Here is a 20,689-nt window from a genome sequence, read left to right on the forward strand (position 1 = left end):
GCAAAAAAATCTAAATATTGAGAAAAATCACCTTTAAAGTTGTCCAAATGAAGTTCTCAGCAATCCATATTACTAATCAAAAATTAAGTTTTGATATATCTACAGTAATTTTACAAAACATCTTCATGGAAAATGATATTTACTTAATTTCCTAATGATTTTTGGCATAAAAGAAAAATCAATAATTTTGACCCATACAATGTGTTTTTGGCTACTGCTACAAATATACCCCAGCAACTTAAGACTGGTTTTGTGGTCCAGGGTCACAGAAATGTACAGGTTCCACATCACTGAAAACAATAATAGCACTCTTTGTGTCTATTATTAAGGAAAAGGTGGTTATTTTTTTCAATAATTTAGAGCTATTTCGTTCTTCCGATTTAAAAAGCAAAGCTGAACCAACGTCACGAAAAGTGATGTACACTACCAGTCAAACGTTTTTGGCCAGTAAGATATTTGTTTTTTTTAAAGAAGTCTCTTCTGCTCACCAAGTCTGCATTTATGTGATCCGTAAGTACAGCAAAAACATTAAAATTCAGAAATATTTTTACTATTTAAAATAACTGCTTTCTGTTTGAATACATTATAAAATTTAATTTATTTTAAAATTAAAATTAAACTGATTTCAAAGCTGAATTTTTAGCATCATTGCTCCAGCCACATGAGCTTTCAGAAATCATTCTAATATTCTGATTTGCTTAAAAACATTTATTATTGTTCTTCTTCTTGTTATTTTGAAAACGGCTGAGCAGATTTTTTTTTAGGTTTCTTTGATGAATAACAGCATTTGTATGAAAAAGAAATATTTTTAAAATATTTTTTATATATTATAAATGTCTTTATCATAACTTTTGATCAATTTAAAGCATCCTTGCTAAATAAAAGTATTAATTTCTTTCCCAGAAAAATAAAAACATTATACTGATTCCAAGCTTTTGAATGGTATAATGTATAATGTTACAAAAGCTTTTTATTTCAGATAAATGCTGATCTTTAGATCTTTCTATTCATCAAAAATCCCGAAAAAAAATGTACTCCACTGTTTTAAATATTGATAATAATAATAATAATAATAATAATAAAGTGTTTCTTGAGCAGCAAATAAGCATATTAGAATGATTTCTGAAGGATCGTGTAACAATGAAGACTGGAGTAATGATGCTAAAAATTCAGCTTTGAAATCACAGGAATAAATTACATTTTAAATTATATTCAAATAAAACGCAGTTATTTTAAATAGTAAAAATATTTCATAATTTTATTGTTTTTTGCTGTACTTTGATTCATATAAATGCAGGCTTGGTGAGCAGAAGTGACTTTTTTTTAATGAAACGTTAAAAATCTTATTATCCAAAACTTTTTACTGGTAGTGAATATGCGTTAATTTAAAGTGGTTAATTTAAACATTTGTTGTCCCTAAAATACACTAGGTTAATTGTAGATTTAATAGCAATGAATATACCTAATAGGTTTCAAACAATTCAAGTTTTCCCATTGTTGACATTGTGAATCGACTATTCCAGTCAAATTACTTTAAAAAAAAAAAAAAAAAGGTCTGGTCTGTAATCGCCACTAGATGGCGCGCTGCTCCCATTAATTGGGACTATAAGTATTAAACTTTTTTTTTAGTAGAAAAATAATACGAAAGACACAAGTAATACCGTTAAAGCTATATACTGATGCTCAAAATTTTATATTTTTAACGAAAACATAGGAAGAGAAAACCTAAGCAGAAAAAAAGTAAAGAAAAGTGTATGGCACACATTTTCCCCTCAAATTCTCTGTCCCTCTATTCACAGTAATATGGTCTCACATTTGCTTTGCAACACTAGTGGCGCGTGATTTTGCAACATTACGGGGTTTATGTGTTCAGATAAAGTAACATATCTGGGCTGAGATTCTTCAGTAGAGACTAAATAGCGAACCATGGCACCTACCGTTATACTTTTATCTTTGTTAACTTTTATCATTGTTTTAGTTGGAGGAGTAACTACTTCACCTTCTCTTAAAAAATCAGCTACAACTGCATCATATAATTTAAATTACACTCAGCCATCATCATCTGCAACTGGAAGCGGGAGAGCCCGTAGTAAACCCAGGACCACGAGCGCTTATGGAAACACCTCACCTGCTAAGGTAAGCAGATTGTCCAAGACGGCCAAACCCACTGAGGCGACCACCAGAGCTCTGAAACCCACTGAGGGAAGCACCAAACGTCTGAGAGCCACGACATTTAAACCCACCGAGGTGACCAGCAGAGCTCCCAAACACACGACAGTGAAGCCTTTTGAGTCAACTAAGGGAACCACGAAAGCCGTGAAACCAACAGCAGTGAAGCCAACACTACCAGCCACAAAAACGACGACCACCCCAGCGCGCTTCAACACAGAGGACCTGAATGAGAACATTGATAAAAACGTGGAACGGAAAGTTTGGAACACAAAAGAAAGTGAAGAACCACCGGTATTTGGTAAGTAAATGTGACACACTCCTTTCCACTTTTGGAAATGAATGTTAGGTACTAATAAAATTATATATTTAATTGTAATAAAATATTATAAAAGTATAACATTATACATTAAATGTTTATATTTTTGCAATTCAAATTCTGTAGAATTCAGTATACAAATAAAACATCTTTCAAAATGGAATGGGGAAACCATTTTTTTGGTAATCTATCTATCCATAATTCCATCTATCTATATGTTTATACATTTGTGCATTATTCATTTCTCCATCCATCCATGCTTAAAAAAACTTCTGAGATTATCAGTTCATAAATATGACCCTGGACCACAAACCACTCATAAGGGTCTTTTTTTTTTTTTTTTTTTTTTTTGAGATGGAGACAATAGGACAAAATTGGCCAGATACAACTATTTAAAAATATGGAATCTGAGGGTGCAAAAAAATCAAAATATTAAGAAAATCACCTTAAAAGTTGTCCTAATCAAGTTCTTAGCAATGCATATTACTAATCAAAAATTAAGTTTTGATATATTTACGGTAGAAAATGTACAAAATATCTTCATGGAACATAATCTTAATATCCTAATGATTTTTGGCATAAAAGAAAAATCGATAATTTTGACCCACACAATGTATTTTTGCCTATTGCTACAAATATACCCTTGCTACTTAAGACAAATATGCAAGCAAGGGTTGTTACATAATCCCAGGCATATTCAAACGCTGCAGAAATAGTCCTCTTCCTGTTTCAAAAGGCAATTGGGTCACACGTCAGTGAACTAGTTCTTTTCACTAACCAAACAAACCACAAAGTTGAGAAGCATGGTTTTCCATAGATTATTCAACTGCAGGAAATCTATGGTCAGAATTATTGGAAAATCTTAGTTTCTGTCATGTATCTTGTATCAGGTTAACTAAAATAAGGACATGTACAGAACATCTGCTAGAATTATAAAGTTAGTTGAAGTCTTTAATTTGCTGAGGACAGAGAACCCATTCAAGAACCCACTTTAAACAAAACAGTCATCGAAATGAGACTTCACGAGCAACAGCTCTTGTTCTTTTCATCTTCTCAGTTAATCTCAGAAACTGGGGTGTTTTAGCAGATTTATAGGGGGAGGTGGTTGTGTAACAAGTCCAATTACATCCAGAGCTCTCTAAACACCTCTTAAAGACAAGCCCAGCGGCATCTCACAGTCCTGCTGTCTATCAACGTGGTGAATGAAACAATTTAAAAGGCAGCAATACAACAGTCCAGGTCAAAGTAATTGGGTCACCTAAACATCAGCAGTGCCAGGAAATCTCCCCACTTTCAGATGAACTGGTGAGGAATGCTGACTCCACAAACCATCAGACTGACTCACCCACAAGAACCAGATGTGCTCGTCTCTAACTTGAAGTCTGATCACTACATGATGCACAGACACAAAGGTTCACATGCAACAGGCTCAATCAGATACAGTAATGCTAATCAGTAACAAACAGGATGTTTCTGGAAATGTTATCCAAACTTTTTACTCGTTAAGAAGTTCACAAGGTTAACCAGGTAAAGTACAGTAAGTAAAGTTAAAGTAAAAAGAATCCTAAAATCTTTTAACTATTTAAACTTGCATTAAAAGAGCATGAAGCCCCCACAGCAGCAGATAATGCATGTGGAAAATATTTCTATACAATGTGAGCAGGATTTGAAGTATGAAAGATTATACAATGCATACTGTAACTTTTAGTTGTGTGTCATATATACTTAAGTTTATTTATAATGAATATTATAAACTAAACATCCTGGCAGGATGTGGAGCATCACATGGAGTCGGTCAGCATTGCTTTTGAACGTGCTTATGTATACAAGACATAGCTATTATGAATTAGTCAAAATATTTATTCTTAGCATCATAAAGCTTCTGTATAGACTAAGGAATAACTCCCAATGACGAATAATAAATAATGAACTCCCTGCTCACAAATACGAGTTTCCCAGTTGTGCAGGTTTTACGAAACCAAATGTGAACATGTAAATGTATTGTAAAATTATTCAAATATTCAATTAAAATCTCAGGAATTCCTCAATGAGTATTTTAGGTGAAGCTGGTTTAGCTGACAGAGAACATTTGGGACGTTTTTCCACATATAGTGGTATCAGTGTTTCCAGCATGGACCCTAAAGGCTTCAAAAACAGCTACAAAAGAGGCTCTACAAAATAGCCTGGTAGAGAAGGGAGAAAGTATTTGAAAAGCGGATGGATCAAGCTGAATTCCTCAAACAACAGTTTCCTGTCTGTCCTGCAGCTGCACCGAATGTAAAATCGTATGCACTGATTAATAAACAGTTTTTTTAGAAATTGCATTCAAAATCCACTTGGCTCAAAAATCTAAGGAGCACACAATGTTTATTTTCCTCTATTTCCCTCCCTCAGTTTAAATCATCTCTTTTGCTTTCTCAGAGTGTCCTCCTTTGGGTCTAGAGTCTCTGAAAGTTAAAGACTCACAGATTCAGGCTTCTTCTTATAAGCGTACGGGCCTGGGGCCACACAGGGGCCGACTCAACATACAGGTGAGCCACACTACAAAATAAACCTTTATACACGCTACCATTCTAAAGTTTGGGGTCAGTAAGTCATTTTTTTTTTTTTAAATTAATTATTTTTTAGCAATGAGTCAGGTACACATTAAATTGATCAAAAGTGACAGATAAACACTGTTTTTTCAACATTCTATTCATAAAAAACATGGTTTCCACAAAAATATTAAGCAACACAACCTCTTTTAAACACTGATACTAATAAGAAAGGTTTCTTGAACACCAATTAAGCATATTAGCTTGATTTCTGAAAATACAAAACAGTAACTTTAATTTGCAATAGTATTTTACATTCACTGTTTCTAGAGTCCAAACTTTTCAGTGGGAGTGTATTTGTCAACATAAATATAGTATCCATTATCATCAGCATATTTGTCAGTTTGTGGTTTTTTTAGATTAACATAAACACTGTTTTATTGTTTGTTTGTTTGTTTTTGCAGTCTGGTGTGGAGGATGGCGATATCTATGATGGAGCTTGGTGCGCACTGTATAAAGACCAGAACCAGTGGTTACAGATAGATGCCAAGAAGCTCACAAAGTTCACAGCAGTGATACTACAGGGTCGTAGCTCCATATGGAGGTACTTCATATCATAATATATTACTTTCCCATAATGCCACAATTAAAACAAACAGTGAATTCCAACAATAACTATGTGCCACTTTTATTTTGTAGCTTGGACTTTGTAGAAACCTTCAAGGTTCAAGTTAGCAATGACACCATTAAATGGAAGCCATGCATGAATGGAACAGAAGAGGCGGTATGTTGATCTCTTTGTTATCAAGTGTAAAAAAAAAAAGGGTCTTTTATATACTTTCTATTGTATTGTAAAATGTAGTTTATTTCTGTGATGCAAAGCTGAACTGTCAACAGTCTTTAAAATTAAAAAATCTTAATTGTTATTTATTAACTTTTTAACCAGTAGTATATACTCAAGTATATGTAGTTTACATACTGTAAATGTGATGTCAGAAAGTTGCTATTTTTGCAACCTTTTTTTCCCCTATTTAAAAAAGGTTCTGTATGGAAGCCCGTTTCCGCCACTGAATAAAAAAATATATATCTCACAATTCAGACTTTTTTTTCTCGCAATTAAGAGTTTACATCTTGCAATTTTGACTTTTTTCTCAGAATTGTGAGATATGAACTTGTAATTTTGAGAAATGAATTCAGAATTGTGTGATATAAACTCACAATTGCAATTATAAAGTCAGAATTTTTTTTTTTTTTGCAATTCTGAGAAATAAAATTTAATTGTAAGATATAAACTGAAGATATAACTGTAAGATATAAACAATTCTAAGAACATATCAATATATCAATATATCTTTTTCTCCCTAAAAAACTAGACTTCCTATATAACTCAAGATACAAACTCACATTTCGCGAGAAAAAAAGTCAGAATTGTGAGTTTTTTTATCTCGCAAATGCAAGTTTGTATCTCAAAATGTAGGTTATATCTCACAATTCTGACTTACCTCACAAGAAAAAAACTCACAATTCTGACTTTTTTCTTGTGAGTTATTAAGTCAAGTTATAGGAAGTCCAATTTTGTAGGGGGAAAAAGACTGATATGTTCTCAGAATTGGGAGTTTCTATCTCACAATTCTAACTTTATAACTGTATAACTCTTGTGTAACTCTCTAAGTTTCTATCTTGAAAAACCTAACTTCATTTCTAAGATTTGCGAGTTTATGTCATGATTCTATGATAAAAGTCAGAATTGTGTTTATATCTCAGAATTCTGACTTTATAACTTGCAATTGCAAGTGTATATCTCACAATTCTGAGAAAACATGTCAGAACTGCAAGATAAAAAGTCACAATTACCTTTTTTTCATTTTTTTATTCAGTGGTGGAAATTGGCTTCCGTAGTTCTGATACTGTTTCCAAACAGTAAAAAAAAGAAAATACAGTCAACCTAAATACAGTATTTTATACCAAAAAATTACAGTTTTAAGTAAAATCATGCAGGAATAGGTTTTTTAAGATAACAATGCAAATTCCTGCTTTTTAAGGTGTAGAAAACAGTCTTTGCCAGAAAAAGAATCACGAACAACAGTATTTTTCATTATATGACCCTATTAAGCACAGTTTTGTGAGGCTGAATTACAGTTTTCCTTTCATTTAAAAGAGATAATCTAAAATAAGCCCTGTTTTCCAGACAGTAGGTTGCGCCATTCACTGCTGCTGGTGTATATTAGCCTCAGTATCTTTGTGACATCATTATATCCATTCAGCATTTCCAGCTGGCACAGGGTGGTTTGTACTAACAGAGGTTGGAGGCGGGCGCTGGCAGTAGTTGGCAGGGTTAAGCGGCTCTTTTGAAAAGAATAGCCTGCCCACTGCGGACTGCGCTGTGCCAGCCTTTCGTGTGCCCTCCTTGGGCATAGACTAGAATGAGGTGCAGTGCCAGCTGCCACTGGCAAATGTCATTTGGATCGTATCAATAGGATCACTCACCAAAAGTGATCTTGTGTGCTAACAGGTGTTTGAGGGGAACCAGGACAGCGAAACACCAGTCTTGGCCGTTTTGCCCGAGCCGGCGGTGGCACAATACATACGCATTAACCCTCAGACCTGGTTTAAGAATGGGACCATCTGTCTGAGAGCCGAAATTATGGGCTGTGAGCTGCCAGGTATGCCAAACACAAACCTTTCATTCATCCCACATATGGAAGAGCTTTCTTTGCCATATCATGGAGATCACAGGTCTTAAGAGATTTAAGGAAAACAAAACAATTTATCAAATTGATAAGTGCATAAATTCTAATGATATACTACTGTGAATAAAAACGTGGGCACAGTAATATTCACAAACTCCACAATGTGTTTTAAGATCCAAACAATATTTACCCATGGCAAGCTGAAGAAGGCACCAAGGACAAACTGGACTTCAGACATCATAACTACAAAGAGATGAGGAAGGTGAGAAAGATGGAGTCTTTTCTTGGCTTGTTTTGTCAATATGATATGGTAAATTAAATGATGTATCAGTTGCTGCTAAAAGGCATAGTTCACCCAAAAATGAAAATTCTGTCTTTAATTACTCACCCTCATGTCGTTCCAAACCCATACTATCTTCGTTCATCTTCAGAAAACAAATTAAGATATTTTTTTATGAAATCTGAGCGCTTTCTCACCCTGCATAGACAGCAACACAACTGACATGTTCAAGGCCTAGAAAGGTATATAATCCATGTGATCCAGATCCGGATGCTGGTTTTCTTTGCACACAAAAAGTATTCTCATATCTTCAAAACATTACAGTTAAACCACTGAACCTTTCTCAGACTTGAACACATACGTTGCGTCATTTTTGGATGAACTATCCCTTTAAAGCCAGCAGACCTACATGCTAGTACAGTGCACTTCAGATTGATAGAGAGGGGCTTCAGTCAAGCCACATGATCTAAAAACCAGCCCTGGCTAGAAAACAAACATTTTCCAGATTGTCACGTTAGAATGTGAACACTGCCTTGCGAACCACTTGCGGTCAGTCTGACCACTATTATGCAACAGTGTCTACATTAACAAAACCCTCCGGGCAAGAAACAAAAACCGAATTTATATACACATAGAAAGATAAAAAAATGTTTTAATATATTCTCCACTCATGGATCCTTGATTACATTAATACATGAATGGATCTAAAGGAAAATATGTGCTTTGTCATACACAAATTTCCAAAATGTTTGGGTCAGCATAATGTTTATAAAAGAAGTTTCTTATGGTCACCAAGGCTGCATTTAAAGTGTAATTTATTACTGCTGAATTTTCAGCATCATTACTCCAGTCTTCAGTGTTATATGATCTTTCAGAAATTGTTATGATGTGCTGATTTGCTGCTCAAGAAACATTTATTATCATCTCATTATAAAACAGCTGTATTGCTTTATTTCCAAGGAAACTATGTTCGATCATTCACTTTTACTGTAATTTCAATTTGATGTGTCCTTGCATTATGTAAGATTAAGCTGTGAAAAAGTGCATTATCATTTGTCTTTCAGCTCATGAAGTCTGTGAACGAGATGTGTCCTGATATCACCCGCATTTACAGCATTGGCAAAAGCTACATGGGCCTTAAACTGTATGTGATGGAAATCTCAGACAATCCAGGCAAACACGAGCTGGGTGAGTTTTAGTCCCAACACAAGTTAATCTACCAGTATAAACCATAAACCTGGCTAATTTAAATTTACGCAAATATTTACAGTAAATCAAAGCAATTTCAATATTTAATCTGCTTTGATCTAACATTTTATGACATAAAAACACAATTTTAGCCCATAAAGTGTTTCTTCAACTCAGTTTTACTTATGAATTGTACTTCTAGAAAAAAAAAAAAAAAAACCTCAGTAAACCTTTTTTTGAGCAACTTTACAATAAAGAAATTCACTTCCAGAATAAAAAATTCTTTGTCAATTTATGTCATTCACGATGTCCTTCCTGTCTTTCTTTCTTCAGTCACAAAGAAATTAAGGTTTTTGAGAAAAAAGGTTTTTAGACTTCAATGGGAGCCAGTGGGTTGAAGGTCCAAATTGCAGTTTCAATGCAGCTTCAAAGGGCTCTATACGATCCCAGCCAAGGAATCAGCATCCTATCTAGTGAAACGATCGGTCATTTTCTTAAAAAAAATTAAAATGAATATACTTTTTAACCACAAATGCTTGTCTTGCACTAGCGCTGCAATGTGCATTTTATACGCATTAAGTAATCATGTTGAAAAACATCATGAATGGTTAGTTCTCAGTCTGTGTACTTTAAGTGTACTATAAGTTTAAAAAGGTTGGGTAGGACAAAAAACTCTATCTCATTTTCTCCTCCAACTTCAAAATCGTCCGACATCATTGTTTTATCTTTTTTGTAGAGGGGTTTTGACTTTATTTGCACATCCGCTTTGTAAAAACTGGGTTGCTACTTCCCAAGATGAGCATTTGTGGTTAAAAAGTATATACATTTTTATTGTTTTAAGAAAATTACTGATCGTTTCGCTAGACAAGACACTTATTCCTCAGCTGGGATCGTGTAGAGCCCTTTGAAACTGCAATGAAACTGCAGTGTGAACCTACAATTGAAGTCCACTATATGGAGAAAAATCCAGAAATGTTTTCCTCAAAAACCTTAATTTCTTTGCGACTGAAGAAAGAAAGACATGAACATCCTGGATGACATGTGGGTGAGTAAATTATCAGGAAATTTTTATTCTGGAAGTAAACTAATCCTTTAAGGCCATTGACCTCTTTTTCAAGCTATGGTATATTGATGTGGCAAATCTCTTTCCTTAAAGATACATGGGCAGAATATGCAGACGAATTATGAATTTTCAATGCAGAGGGAAAATCTGTGGAACTCAAAGTAAAATGTGTTAAACTAAACAAACGAACTGGAGTTCAACTTCTGTGGAAATCTGTGGAGTTTTTTCATGGCGTTTTCTGGCACAGATTCCATGTGAGTGCAGTTATCAGTTTTTATGCTGGAACGAGAGCAACTGGAACACAGCCCAAAAACCCTCTGCCCCCTCTCTCTCTCACTCGCTCTCATTCACTCTGATTTGCCCTGTCCATTTACACTGGGCAACTCTAGTGTTTACATTGGCCTGTGGGTTAGAGATTGGTTTCTGGTGAGAGAGGTTGCCAGCTCTGGCAGTGGTTTACTCATCTCCTGCCAGCACTCATAATGCAGGCTGGAGCCAGGGATGCAATCGTGGAAAGCCATGGCGGCAGACCTCTGAAAGTGTCTAGAGAATGAAAGTGGGAAGAAATAACCTCACCCGGTGTGTTAGAAAATCATAGAGCATTTCACAAGTGGATCAAAGCATGTGGCAATTCTGTTCAGGAGGAAATTTGACCCAATTAATGTGAGAAATAGAGGGCACAGTGGAGAAATGTCAGGCCAGCCTACAAGACTCCACAAGTTATGGCCTCTTTGGAAACAGATTAGCTTTATGTCAACTGTGTTTATGAAATGAGAACAGTATGAAAGTGCATTTCATGCTCTAGTGTTACAAGCGAACTGCGTCATTTCTGAGGCCAAATAACATACCCAAACATCATTATTGGCTGCATTTTCTTAACACATAAACAGTTCTTTAATAGAGCACAATTAAAAATCCCACACTGCTACGCTCTATTACAGGGGAGTATTTCCTAGCCTGTCTGATGGGTATATCATCCTTTTTGGTTCTACACTTCATGCAAATCAGATTTTTTTATTGGCATCTAAGGTTCCATGAGTAAACTTTAAAGGAGAAGTCCACTCCAGAACAATAATTCACAAATAATTTACTCACGCCCTTGTCATCCAAGATGTTCATGTCTTTCTGTCTTCAGTCGTGAAGAAATTATGGTTTTTGAGGAAAACATTTCAGCATTTTTCTCCATATGATGGACTTCAGTGGTGCCCCGATTTTGAACTTCAAAAAAAAAAGTAGTTTAGATGCAGCTTCATTTAAACTACACCATAATTTCTTTACAACTGAAGAAAGAAAGACATGAACATCTTGGATGACAAGGAGGTGAGTAAATTATTTGTAAATTGTTGTTTTGGAAGTGGACTTCTCTTTTAACATCCACAGGACCTTTCTATTGCAAAATTATATTTAGGTCATTAAATTGTCTTCACACTAAGAAAAAAGTGGTTCTTTTAGGAACTGTTTGCTGAAAGTTTCTTTAGGGAACCAAAAATGGTTCATCAGTGCAAAAACCGCCTTTTAGGATCTTTAAGAAATTTTTAAGAGTGTTGTTGTTTCAGGGGTTTTCCAGACTCGTCTACATTTCAATCAATGGCATATCAATGATGTGGTCTGCATGTGAGGGTTAAAGTTCAGCTAGTTACTCCTCTGGAAATTCCTCTTCTCTGGCGGGGTGAATGATGTTTTCTTAGCAAGGCTAACGAGAGCCAGATTGCTGAGACTGAATGGGTCAACTGTTAGCCAAAAAGCAGAGGAACAGAGGAGGGGGAATTTAACCTTGCAGAGGACCTGAACCTAATGACGCCCAGTTTCACTGTCAAAACAGACGCAGCTTTGCTGACAAAGAGGCAGCAAGCTGCAAGCCGAATCAATATTTATAGAAATAAATCAGCCAAGCTTGGTCAGATATGCACAGATGCAGCTCAGTTGCACATATGTCCTGTTTTTGCTTAAAAATTCAGAGCCAGTATTAAATATACTTGTTTTTAGGGGGAATAAATCATTGTGTTCCAAATTTCATGATATTATAATGAAAAAAGGGCATGACTACTAATTCTTATTTATCATTTTATATAATGGCTTTTCTGAGACAGAAACTGTTGATCACAGAATAATTTTTATGTTTTATCAAGCTACTAATTTGTTAACAACTTCCAACATATAGTTCATCTTCTACAACTTTAAAAAGAATTTTCCCCCACTTAGAGTTTAACACTATAAAGAAGCACTTGATCTTCTGAAAAATGTTTAAAGTGGTCTAAACTGTATGTGATGGTTTTTAAAGAATTCTCTTCTGCTTACAAAGCCTGCATTTATTTAATCCAAAATATAACAAAGGCAGTAATATTGTGAAATATTTGATTATTTAAAATAACTGTTTTCTATTTGAATACATTTTAAAATGTAATTTATTCCTGTGATCAAAGCTAAATTTTCAGAATTGTATCCTTCTTGCTGTTCAAGAAACATTTTTAAGTATTATTATAATGAATATTTAAAACAGCTGAGTACATTTTTTAGAATATTAGAATATCAGAATAGTAGAATGATTTCTGAAGGATCATGTGATTGGAGTAATGATGCTAAAAAATCAGTTTTGAAATCACAGGAATAAATTACATTTTAAAATATATTCAAATAGGAAACAGTTATTTTAAATAGTAAAAATATTTTTAAAAATTTACAGTTTTGCTGTACTTTGGACCAAATAAATACAGTCTTCTTTAAAAAAAAAAAAAAAACATTAAAAATCTTACCGTTCAAAAACTTTTGAGTGGTAGTTTGTCAGTGACTTAAAAAAGTACTTTTCATAAAGGAGCCGAACTGAGATCACATGACCAGCTGAATACTACTTGGTATCTCAGCTATTATTGACACTTTAGTTTGCGAAACACATGAATCAATGGTGGATAATTTGGTTGCAAAAATGTGTTTCTACAATATGAGCAGAAACTAAACTTTTTTAAAATGTAATATGTATAGGGTCATTCTGTGTCAAATCGAGCAAATGTAAGAAATTTCCCCAGCTCAATTTTTTTATTTTGTCAATATTGTTTTTCTGAAGAAATATTAACATGTGTAGTGATAAAATCCACAATATAAAATGTCATAAATGAATATTTACTGAGTTATCCACTATTTTGTAGAGGGGGGTCATCTGAGATTCGGAGCCAAAATGCAGGGGCATAAAAATGACTTTAGAAAGATGCCAGCATCATTATCTTATTTTTACACAGAGATTGGCAGGTCTGTTAGTAAAATCTGTTGACTTTAGCTGTCTTTGTTGCATTATACGCCAATGGTGACCATTCAAAAATGGGAAGAAAGCACTTTTCAAGTTTTTTCTCCAAAGTTTTCAAGCCTGAAGTATTACAGATATCTTAATGCCCTTTTAGATTTTGGTTCTTTACCAACATTCCTTTTGGCATCTTAACTTTTAAGACTCTGTATGGTTCAGTTCCAGAGATATTGGAATTTCAATATGGCTCTGGGAGTAAATTGTTAAATTGTACACATTTTCAGTGGTGAAAAGCCAAATGTGGGCTATTTTACATACAGATGATTCATATTTTCTTTTAAGGAGGAATGTCCGAAAAACAAACAATGCTGAAATTAGAAATGTATCTCATTTAATTCTATCAAAACAACTGCTTAGAACATACCTTTTTGAGTGCCATAAATATTCTTTTTCAAAGTTTGTGTGATTGTAATTGAAGAAGTATTAAAGATACCTTAATATCCTTTTAGATTCTGATTCTTAATAAACTTTTCTTTTGGAATCTTCATTTTCCAGGCCTTATTTGGTTTAATCTCAGAGATATGGGGATCTCAATGCAAGATTGTTAAATAAAACCCATTTTCAGGGGTATTAACAATTTTATCCATCAATTTAATATTTTGGCTTTCATTTATGTATTTCTTTTACCAAAACATTTTTTTTAACAAAATCCAAAATTGGAGCCGGGACCTCTGGTGGAGTTGACACAGAATGATCCTTTACTGGTTACACTTATGTAAAAGGAAATATGTAAAAGCTTGACACTTTTCTTTACACTCTTCATTTTGCTTTGCCCTCCAGAGAGCACAGATAAAAACTTACATTTTAAAATAAAATATTAGCCACAGACATTAAGCTAGACAAATTATAATAATAAAAACTTTGAACTTTGAAAACATTTAACAGACAAGCAGAGATTTCTGAACTGCTAGAGAGAGGGTGCAAGATTTCAAACCCCTCTGTTAGCACACTCTATAGAGGAGGTGGAGAGAAATCTGTGCACAGCATGGACTTACTTTTCAAAACAGAGTCCCACATCTGTACATTTATGTACCATAACACTTCTAATAGCTGCACTCACCTAATCTATTTTCTGTGAAGGAGCATGAAATTCAAAGACATTTTGGCTCCCCCTGCAGGTGAACCTGAGTTCCGCTATGTGGCCGGTATGCATGGGAACGAAGTGCTGGGGAGAGAGCTATTGCTTAACCTGATGGAGTACATATGCCAAGAGTACAAACGGGAAAATCAGCGCATTGTTCACTTAGTCAAAGAGACGCGCATCCATCTACTGCCCTCGATGAACCCTGATGGCTATGAAATGGCTTACAAGAAGGTAGAGTGGAGAAAACTATGAATATTCTGCTGCTCACCAAGGCTGCATTTTTTTTTTTTATCTTAAAGGGATAGTTCACCCAAAAATGAAAATTCTGCCATTAAATATTCACCTTTTTGTCAATCCAAACCCGTAAGACCATCGTTCATTTTCAGAACACGAATTATGATATTTTTGATGAAATCCGAGAGCTTTCTGACCCTGCATAGACAGCAACGCAACTGACACGTTCAAGGCTCAGAAAGATAGTAAGGACATTGTTAAAATAGTCCATGTGTGGTTCAACCTTAATTTTATGAAGCTATGAGTCTGACACGGAAGAGAAGAAATTGTTGAACAAAGTCATTATTTCTGTTGTACACATAAAAATTATTGTCGTAGCTTCATAAAATTAAGGTTGAACCACTGATGTTACATGGACTATTTTATTGATGTCCTTACTACCTTTCTGTGCCTTGAAGGTGTCAATTGCTGTCTATGCAGGGCAAGAAAGCTCTCAGATTTCATAAAAAATATCTTAATTTGTGTTGTGAAGGTCTTACAGGTTTGGATTGCCATGAGGGTGAGTAATTGACAGAATTTTCATTTTTGGGTGAACTATCTCTTTAAATAAAATCTTGCTGACCCCCAAATTGTGAACGGTAATGTTCATTTTCATATGAGGATTCAAATCATATCATCATCAAGTCATTCACTGCATACTAAATAACCTTTATAAATAAGCTTTGTGTGTTTTAAATTTTAAATCCAAGCACAAACAAGCTCATTTAGTGACTTCATAATGCCTGTGTTTCGTCAACATGCTTTGTTTTACAGGGTTCAGAGCTGGCTGGGTGGGCACTTGGTCGTTACAGTTATGAAGGCATTGACATGAATCACAACTTTGCCGATCTCAACACAGTGATGTGGGATGCCATCGAGCTGGAAACAGACAAATCTAAACTAATCAATCACTACTTTCCCATTCCAGAGCAGTACACTTCAGAAGATGCTATGGTAAAGTAGGCTTGTAATGACCACATATGTGATCCTGGACCACAAAACCAGTCATAAGTAGCACAGGTATATTTGTAGCAATAGCCACAAATACTTTGTGTGGATCAAAACTGTCAATTTTTCTTTTATGCCAAAAATCATTAGGATATTATGTAAAGATCATGTTCCATGAAGATATTTTGTAAATTTCCTACCTTAAATCAAGACTTGATTACTAATATGCATCGCTAAGAACTTCATATGGACAACTTTAAAGGTGATTTTCTCAGTATTTTGATCTTTTTGACCCTCGGATTCCAGATTTTCAAATAAACTCAGCCAGATATAATAAATCATATAAATCTCAATGTCAAAAAATTGACCCTTATGACTGGTTTTGTGGTCCCGGGTCACATATGAGGTTGAAACAAGCACCCCTCCCATTTTCAAATGATCATTCTTCTATCCATACATATAATCTTGCCATAAGATTTGAAATAAATCACATTATTTTGGTCTTTTATTTAAGGTGGCTCCAGAAACGAGAGCCGTCATCAGTTGGATGCAGACTATACCATTTGTTCTCAGCGCTAACCTCCATGGAGGAGAGCTGGTGGTCACATACCCATTTGACATGACCAAAGACTGGGCTCCCAAAGAGCACACTCCCACCCCTGATGAGAGCTTCTTCCGCTGGCTGGCCACCGCTTATGCAAGCACCAACCATGTGATGTCCAACCCAGACCGAAGGCCCTGTCACAATGAGGACTTCCTTCGCTATAATAACATTATCAACGGAGCAAACTGGCACACAGTGCCAGGAAGTGAGTTCTGCTGCTTTTGAGATCACAAAAAAAACCTACCTTAAAGGGTTAGTTCACACAAAAATGAAAATTCATCCTTAATTACTCACCCTCATGTCGTTCCAAAACCTTAAGATGATCTTTCATCTTCAGAACACAAATTAAGATATTTTTGATAAAATCCAAGAGCTTTGTTTCCCTGCATAGACAGCAACACAACTGACACGTTCAAGGCCCAGAAAGTTAGTGAGAACAGTGTTAAAATAGTTCATGTGACATCAGTGGTTCAACTGTAACTGTTTGAAGGTGCAAGAATACTTTTTATGCACAGAGAAAACAAAAATAATGACTTCATTCAACAATTTCTTCTCTTCCGTGCCAGTCTTCTTGAGTCATATAATTGAGGTTAAACCACTGATGTCACATGGACTATTTTAACATTGTCCTTACTTCCTTTCTGGGTCTTCAAAGTGTCAGTTGTGTTGCTGTCTATGCAGGGTCAGAAAGCTCTCAGATTTCATCAAAAATATCTTAATTTGTGTTTCGAAGATGAACGAAGGTATTACAGGTTTGGAACGACATGAGGGTCAGTAATTAATGACAGGATTTTCATTTTTGGGTGAACTGTCCCTTTAAAGGTTTTCTGTGATATGAGAGGGTTATACCCGCTACATAAGGCCTAGCCAAAAACGAAACAAAAAATCTTGATGAAAATATAAAATTTCATATATCTACTGCCCCAGATGATCATTTCTTATCATATATGTATATATATTAGGCTAAGTTATTGCAGTATGTAGTGTTATATTGTAGTAGCTATCCAAGCTACCTGAATTACCTCATTTTTTCTCACCAGGAAAATACAGTAATGTAATTTTGTCACCTCTTTGATCTTTACCATTACATTCATAGTTCAAAATGTACTTTTCACCAATATACACTACCAAAAGTTTAGAGTCAGTAAGGTTTCTTATAGTAATTAATACTTTATTCATGCTTTAAAATGCATCAAAGTGAAAGTAAAGACATTTATAATGTTAAAAAGGTTTTAAATAAATGCTCTTCTATTGAACTTTCTATTCAAACAATTCTGAAAAATATGCATCACGGTTTAAAAAAATATTAAGCAGCACACCTCTTTTCAACATTCTTGAAAATAATAAATGTTTCTTAAGGAGCAAATCAGCATATTAGATACGATTTCTGAAGCATCATTTGACACTGAAGACTGGAGTAATGATGTTGAAAATTCAGCTTTGCATCATAGGAATATATCACATTTTTAAATATTTTCAAATAGAAAACAGATATCTTAATTAGTAATATTTGATAATATTACTGTTTTCATTGTATTTTGATCAAATAAATGCAGCACAGAGCAAAGAGACTTCTTTCCAACCCCCAAAACGGTAGTGAACGGTAGTGTGTGAGAATATTAACCCTGATTCCATCACTCTGCCTTTGTTTGCAGGTATGAATGACTTCAGTTACCTGCACACCAACTGTTTTGAGGTGACGGTGGAGCTCTCCTGTGATAAGTTCCCTCATGCCAGTGAACTGCCCATAGAATGGGAGAACAATAAAGAATCTCTCATTATCTACATGGAGCAGGTACAACATATTACATACACAATACCAACAACCACGTCTGAACACCTGAATGTGCCACAAGAAGCAATGCAAACACTGATTTGTTTATATGACAGGTACATAGAGGAATCAAAGGTGTGGTTAAGGACAAAGACACTGAAGCCGGCATCGCTGATGCCATCATCAAAGTAGATGACATTGACCACCACATAAGATCAGGTAACGCTATTAAGAATGATTAGAACAATACATCCAATACTTTCAGGGAGCTATAAATTAACTTAGATACATGACCTTATTGGAGATACTCGGATGTAAACAACAGCATGGATTGCACGGTTGATGTACTGAATACATTGTTCTGCTAATTTGTGCTGTCTAAACCATGGAAAAAATGTGTGGAAGCTGTTAAATCATATAGAGTAGGACTTAGTAAGCAGGAAAGGGCGCAATATTTTAACTAAAGTTAATAGGTGGTAAAGATTAAAGATACGTATGAGCAGGATTAATTAGCCTAATATTTCACCTACCTGACTGGAAATGATAAGAACAAACACGAATGTTGTCAAGATTCTTGCCCTGGCAATCCTGGTTCAGTTTGGCCAACCACAAATGCCTTTTGTTCCTCAGACAGTTTTTGCACTCTTCTCTTTGATTTCTTATAACTTTTGACAGTCTATAGTGCCCTAAATGTTTTTCCCAGTCTGACCGATTAGTACAGCCCAAAACATAACAATAATTGACCATTTTCAGCAGCATTAATTAGCTTAATTTGCATTCCAGTCTGTTCAGTGGCGTTGTTTACGTTCAGTACCGCCAATATGGCCGATTGATGACGTGTTCTGAAAACACTCTATATGTGTAAAACTAAAAATGTTCTCCTATCCTATTTCAGCTTTTGATGGGGACTACTGGCGTCTGTTGAACCCAGGCGACTATGATATCACAGTGACCGCGGAGGGATATTTCCCAGCTAAACGAAGTTGCAGGGTTGAGTACGAGCATTACCCCACTATATGCGACTTCCACCTAACCAAGACACCAAAACAACGTCTGAGAGAGATCCTGGCCAAGGGAGGCAAGATTCCCAAAGACCTACAGCTCCGACTGCGGCAGATGCGCATACGGAAACTGCGTGCCACAACTAAGCTTATTAATCAACGCAGGGCGTCACAGCAGCGCAGGGCGTCACAGCAACGCAGGGCTAGGGGGGCCCACAACTAGACTGACCTTTAACCTCTGACCTGTTTTGCCGGCCGAGTACAGGATTAAACTATCAATGTCACAGGCAAATGCAATTTAGAGGGCCTGTTAGTTGCCCTTACCTGTGGTAGCATACATTGTGTATTATACATTTAGAGTAGACAGATTATGCAGTGTAAATTTCATGTTTTAAAATGTTTTATACTTCTATATTAAACACTGTTGTTGATCAAATGGGCAAGTGAAAATAATGCCATTGTTGGAAAGTATCATGCTAATATGTGACTCTAGACCACAAAACCATTTATAAGTAGCATGGGTATATTTGTAGCAATAGTCAAAAATACATTGTATGGGTCAAAATGATCGATTTTTCTTTTATGCCAAAAATCATTGGGATATTAAGTAAAGATCATGTTCCGTTAAGATATTTTGTAAATTTCCTACAGTAAATATATATAAAAACTTAATTTTTGATTAGTAATATGCATTACTAAGAACTTCATTTTGACAACTTTAAAGGTGAATTTTTTACACCCTCAGATTACAGATTTTCAAATAGTTGTATTTCGGCCATAACCATACATCAATGGAAACCTCATTCATTCAGCTTTCAGATGACGTATAAATCTCAGTTTCAAAAAATGTACTCCCATGACTGGTTTTGTGGTCGAGGGTTCAAATATGTGCTCATATTTGTTTACAAAAGAGCAAATGCAACATCTCAGTCTGGAACTGATGTTTTGTCAAATGGTTTCATTAAATGTTTATATTTTGTCTGCTATATTTCAAACAGTTTAACCCTGAAAAGAGCTTATATCAGATGAAATATATACTAACGAATTTATAATGCTAACAATTCCCTAAAATGAATTGTTTGAACGAATGCTTGTTTTAAGGAAACTGTTGTCAGAGAAGCATCAAGATAAACAATACAAACATCAACATACCTCATATGAGTAGTTACAGAGATCCAGATGAAACGGGAATAATTTGTAAATAAGAAAACTTTTGTAATAAAGTACATCTTTAAGTAAACAATGAATGAACTTGGCTTAGTGTTTTATCTATGGACTCCACTGTTTCTGTTTGAGCTGTGGCTGTCAACAGATGGCGCTGTGGTGCTTTGAGCGATTTCAACAATGTACAGAATTATAGAAAAATAAATAAATACGCTTTTAGAACACACTGAATCGACTCTGTAATATTTTTGTAATACTTGTGATACATTCGTGTTGATTTATTTTAAACATAAAATGAACGAT

At 35.0% G+C, this 20,689-nt stretch overlaps 1 protein-coding gene across 1 annotated transcript; it reads left to right on the forward strand.

Moving 5' to 3' along the window:
• Positions 1–1,814: 1,814 nt before the first annotated feature.
• cpxm1b (carboxypeptidase X (M14 family), member 1b) lies at positions 1,815–20,469 on the forward strand. Its single transcript, XM_051128370.1, has 13 exons — positions 1,815–2,470; positions 4,910–5,019; positions 5,487–5,626; positions 5,722–5,806; positions 7,535–7,685; positions 7,886–7,974; positions 9,057–9,180; positions 14,657–14,853; positions 15,670–15,849; positions 16,358–16,652; positions 18,103–18,242; positions 18,338–18,440; positions 19,117–20,469. Exons 1-13 carry the CDS (start codon positions 1,927–1,929, stop codon positions 19,443–19,445), a joined length of 2,487 nt encoding a protein of 828 aa, XP_050984327.1. The 5' UTR covers positions 1,815–1,926; the 3' UTR covers positions 19,446–20,469.
• The last annotated feature ends 220 nt before the right edge of the window (positions 20,470–20,689 follow it).

This window comes from Labeo rohita, chromosome 14 (genome assembly GCF_022985175.1).
Source record: "Labeo rohita strain BAU-BD-2019 chromosome 14, IGBB_LRoh.1.0, whole genome shotgun sequence".
Taxonomy (NCBI): domain Eukaryota; kingdom Metazoa; phylum Chordata; class Actinopteri; order Cypriniformes; family Cyprinidae; genus Labeo; species Labeo rohita.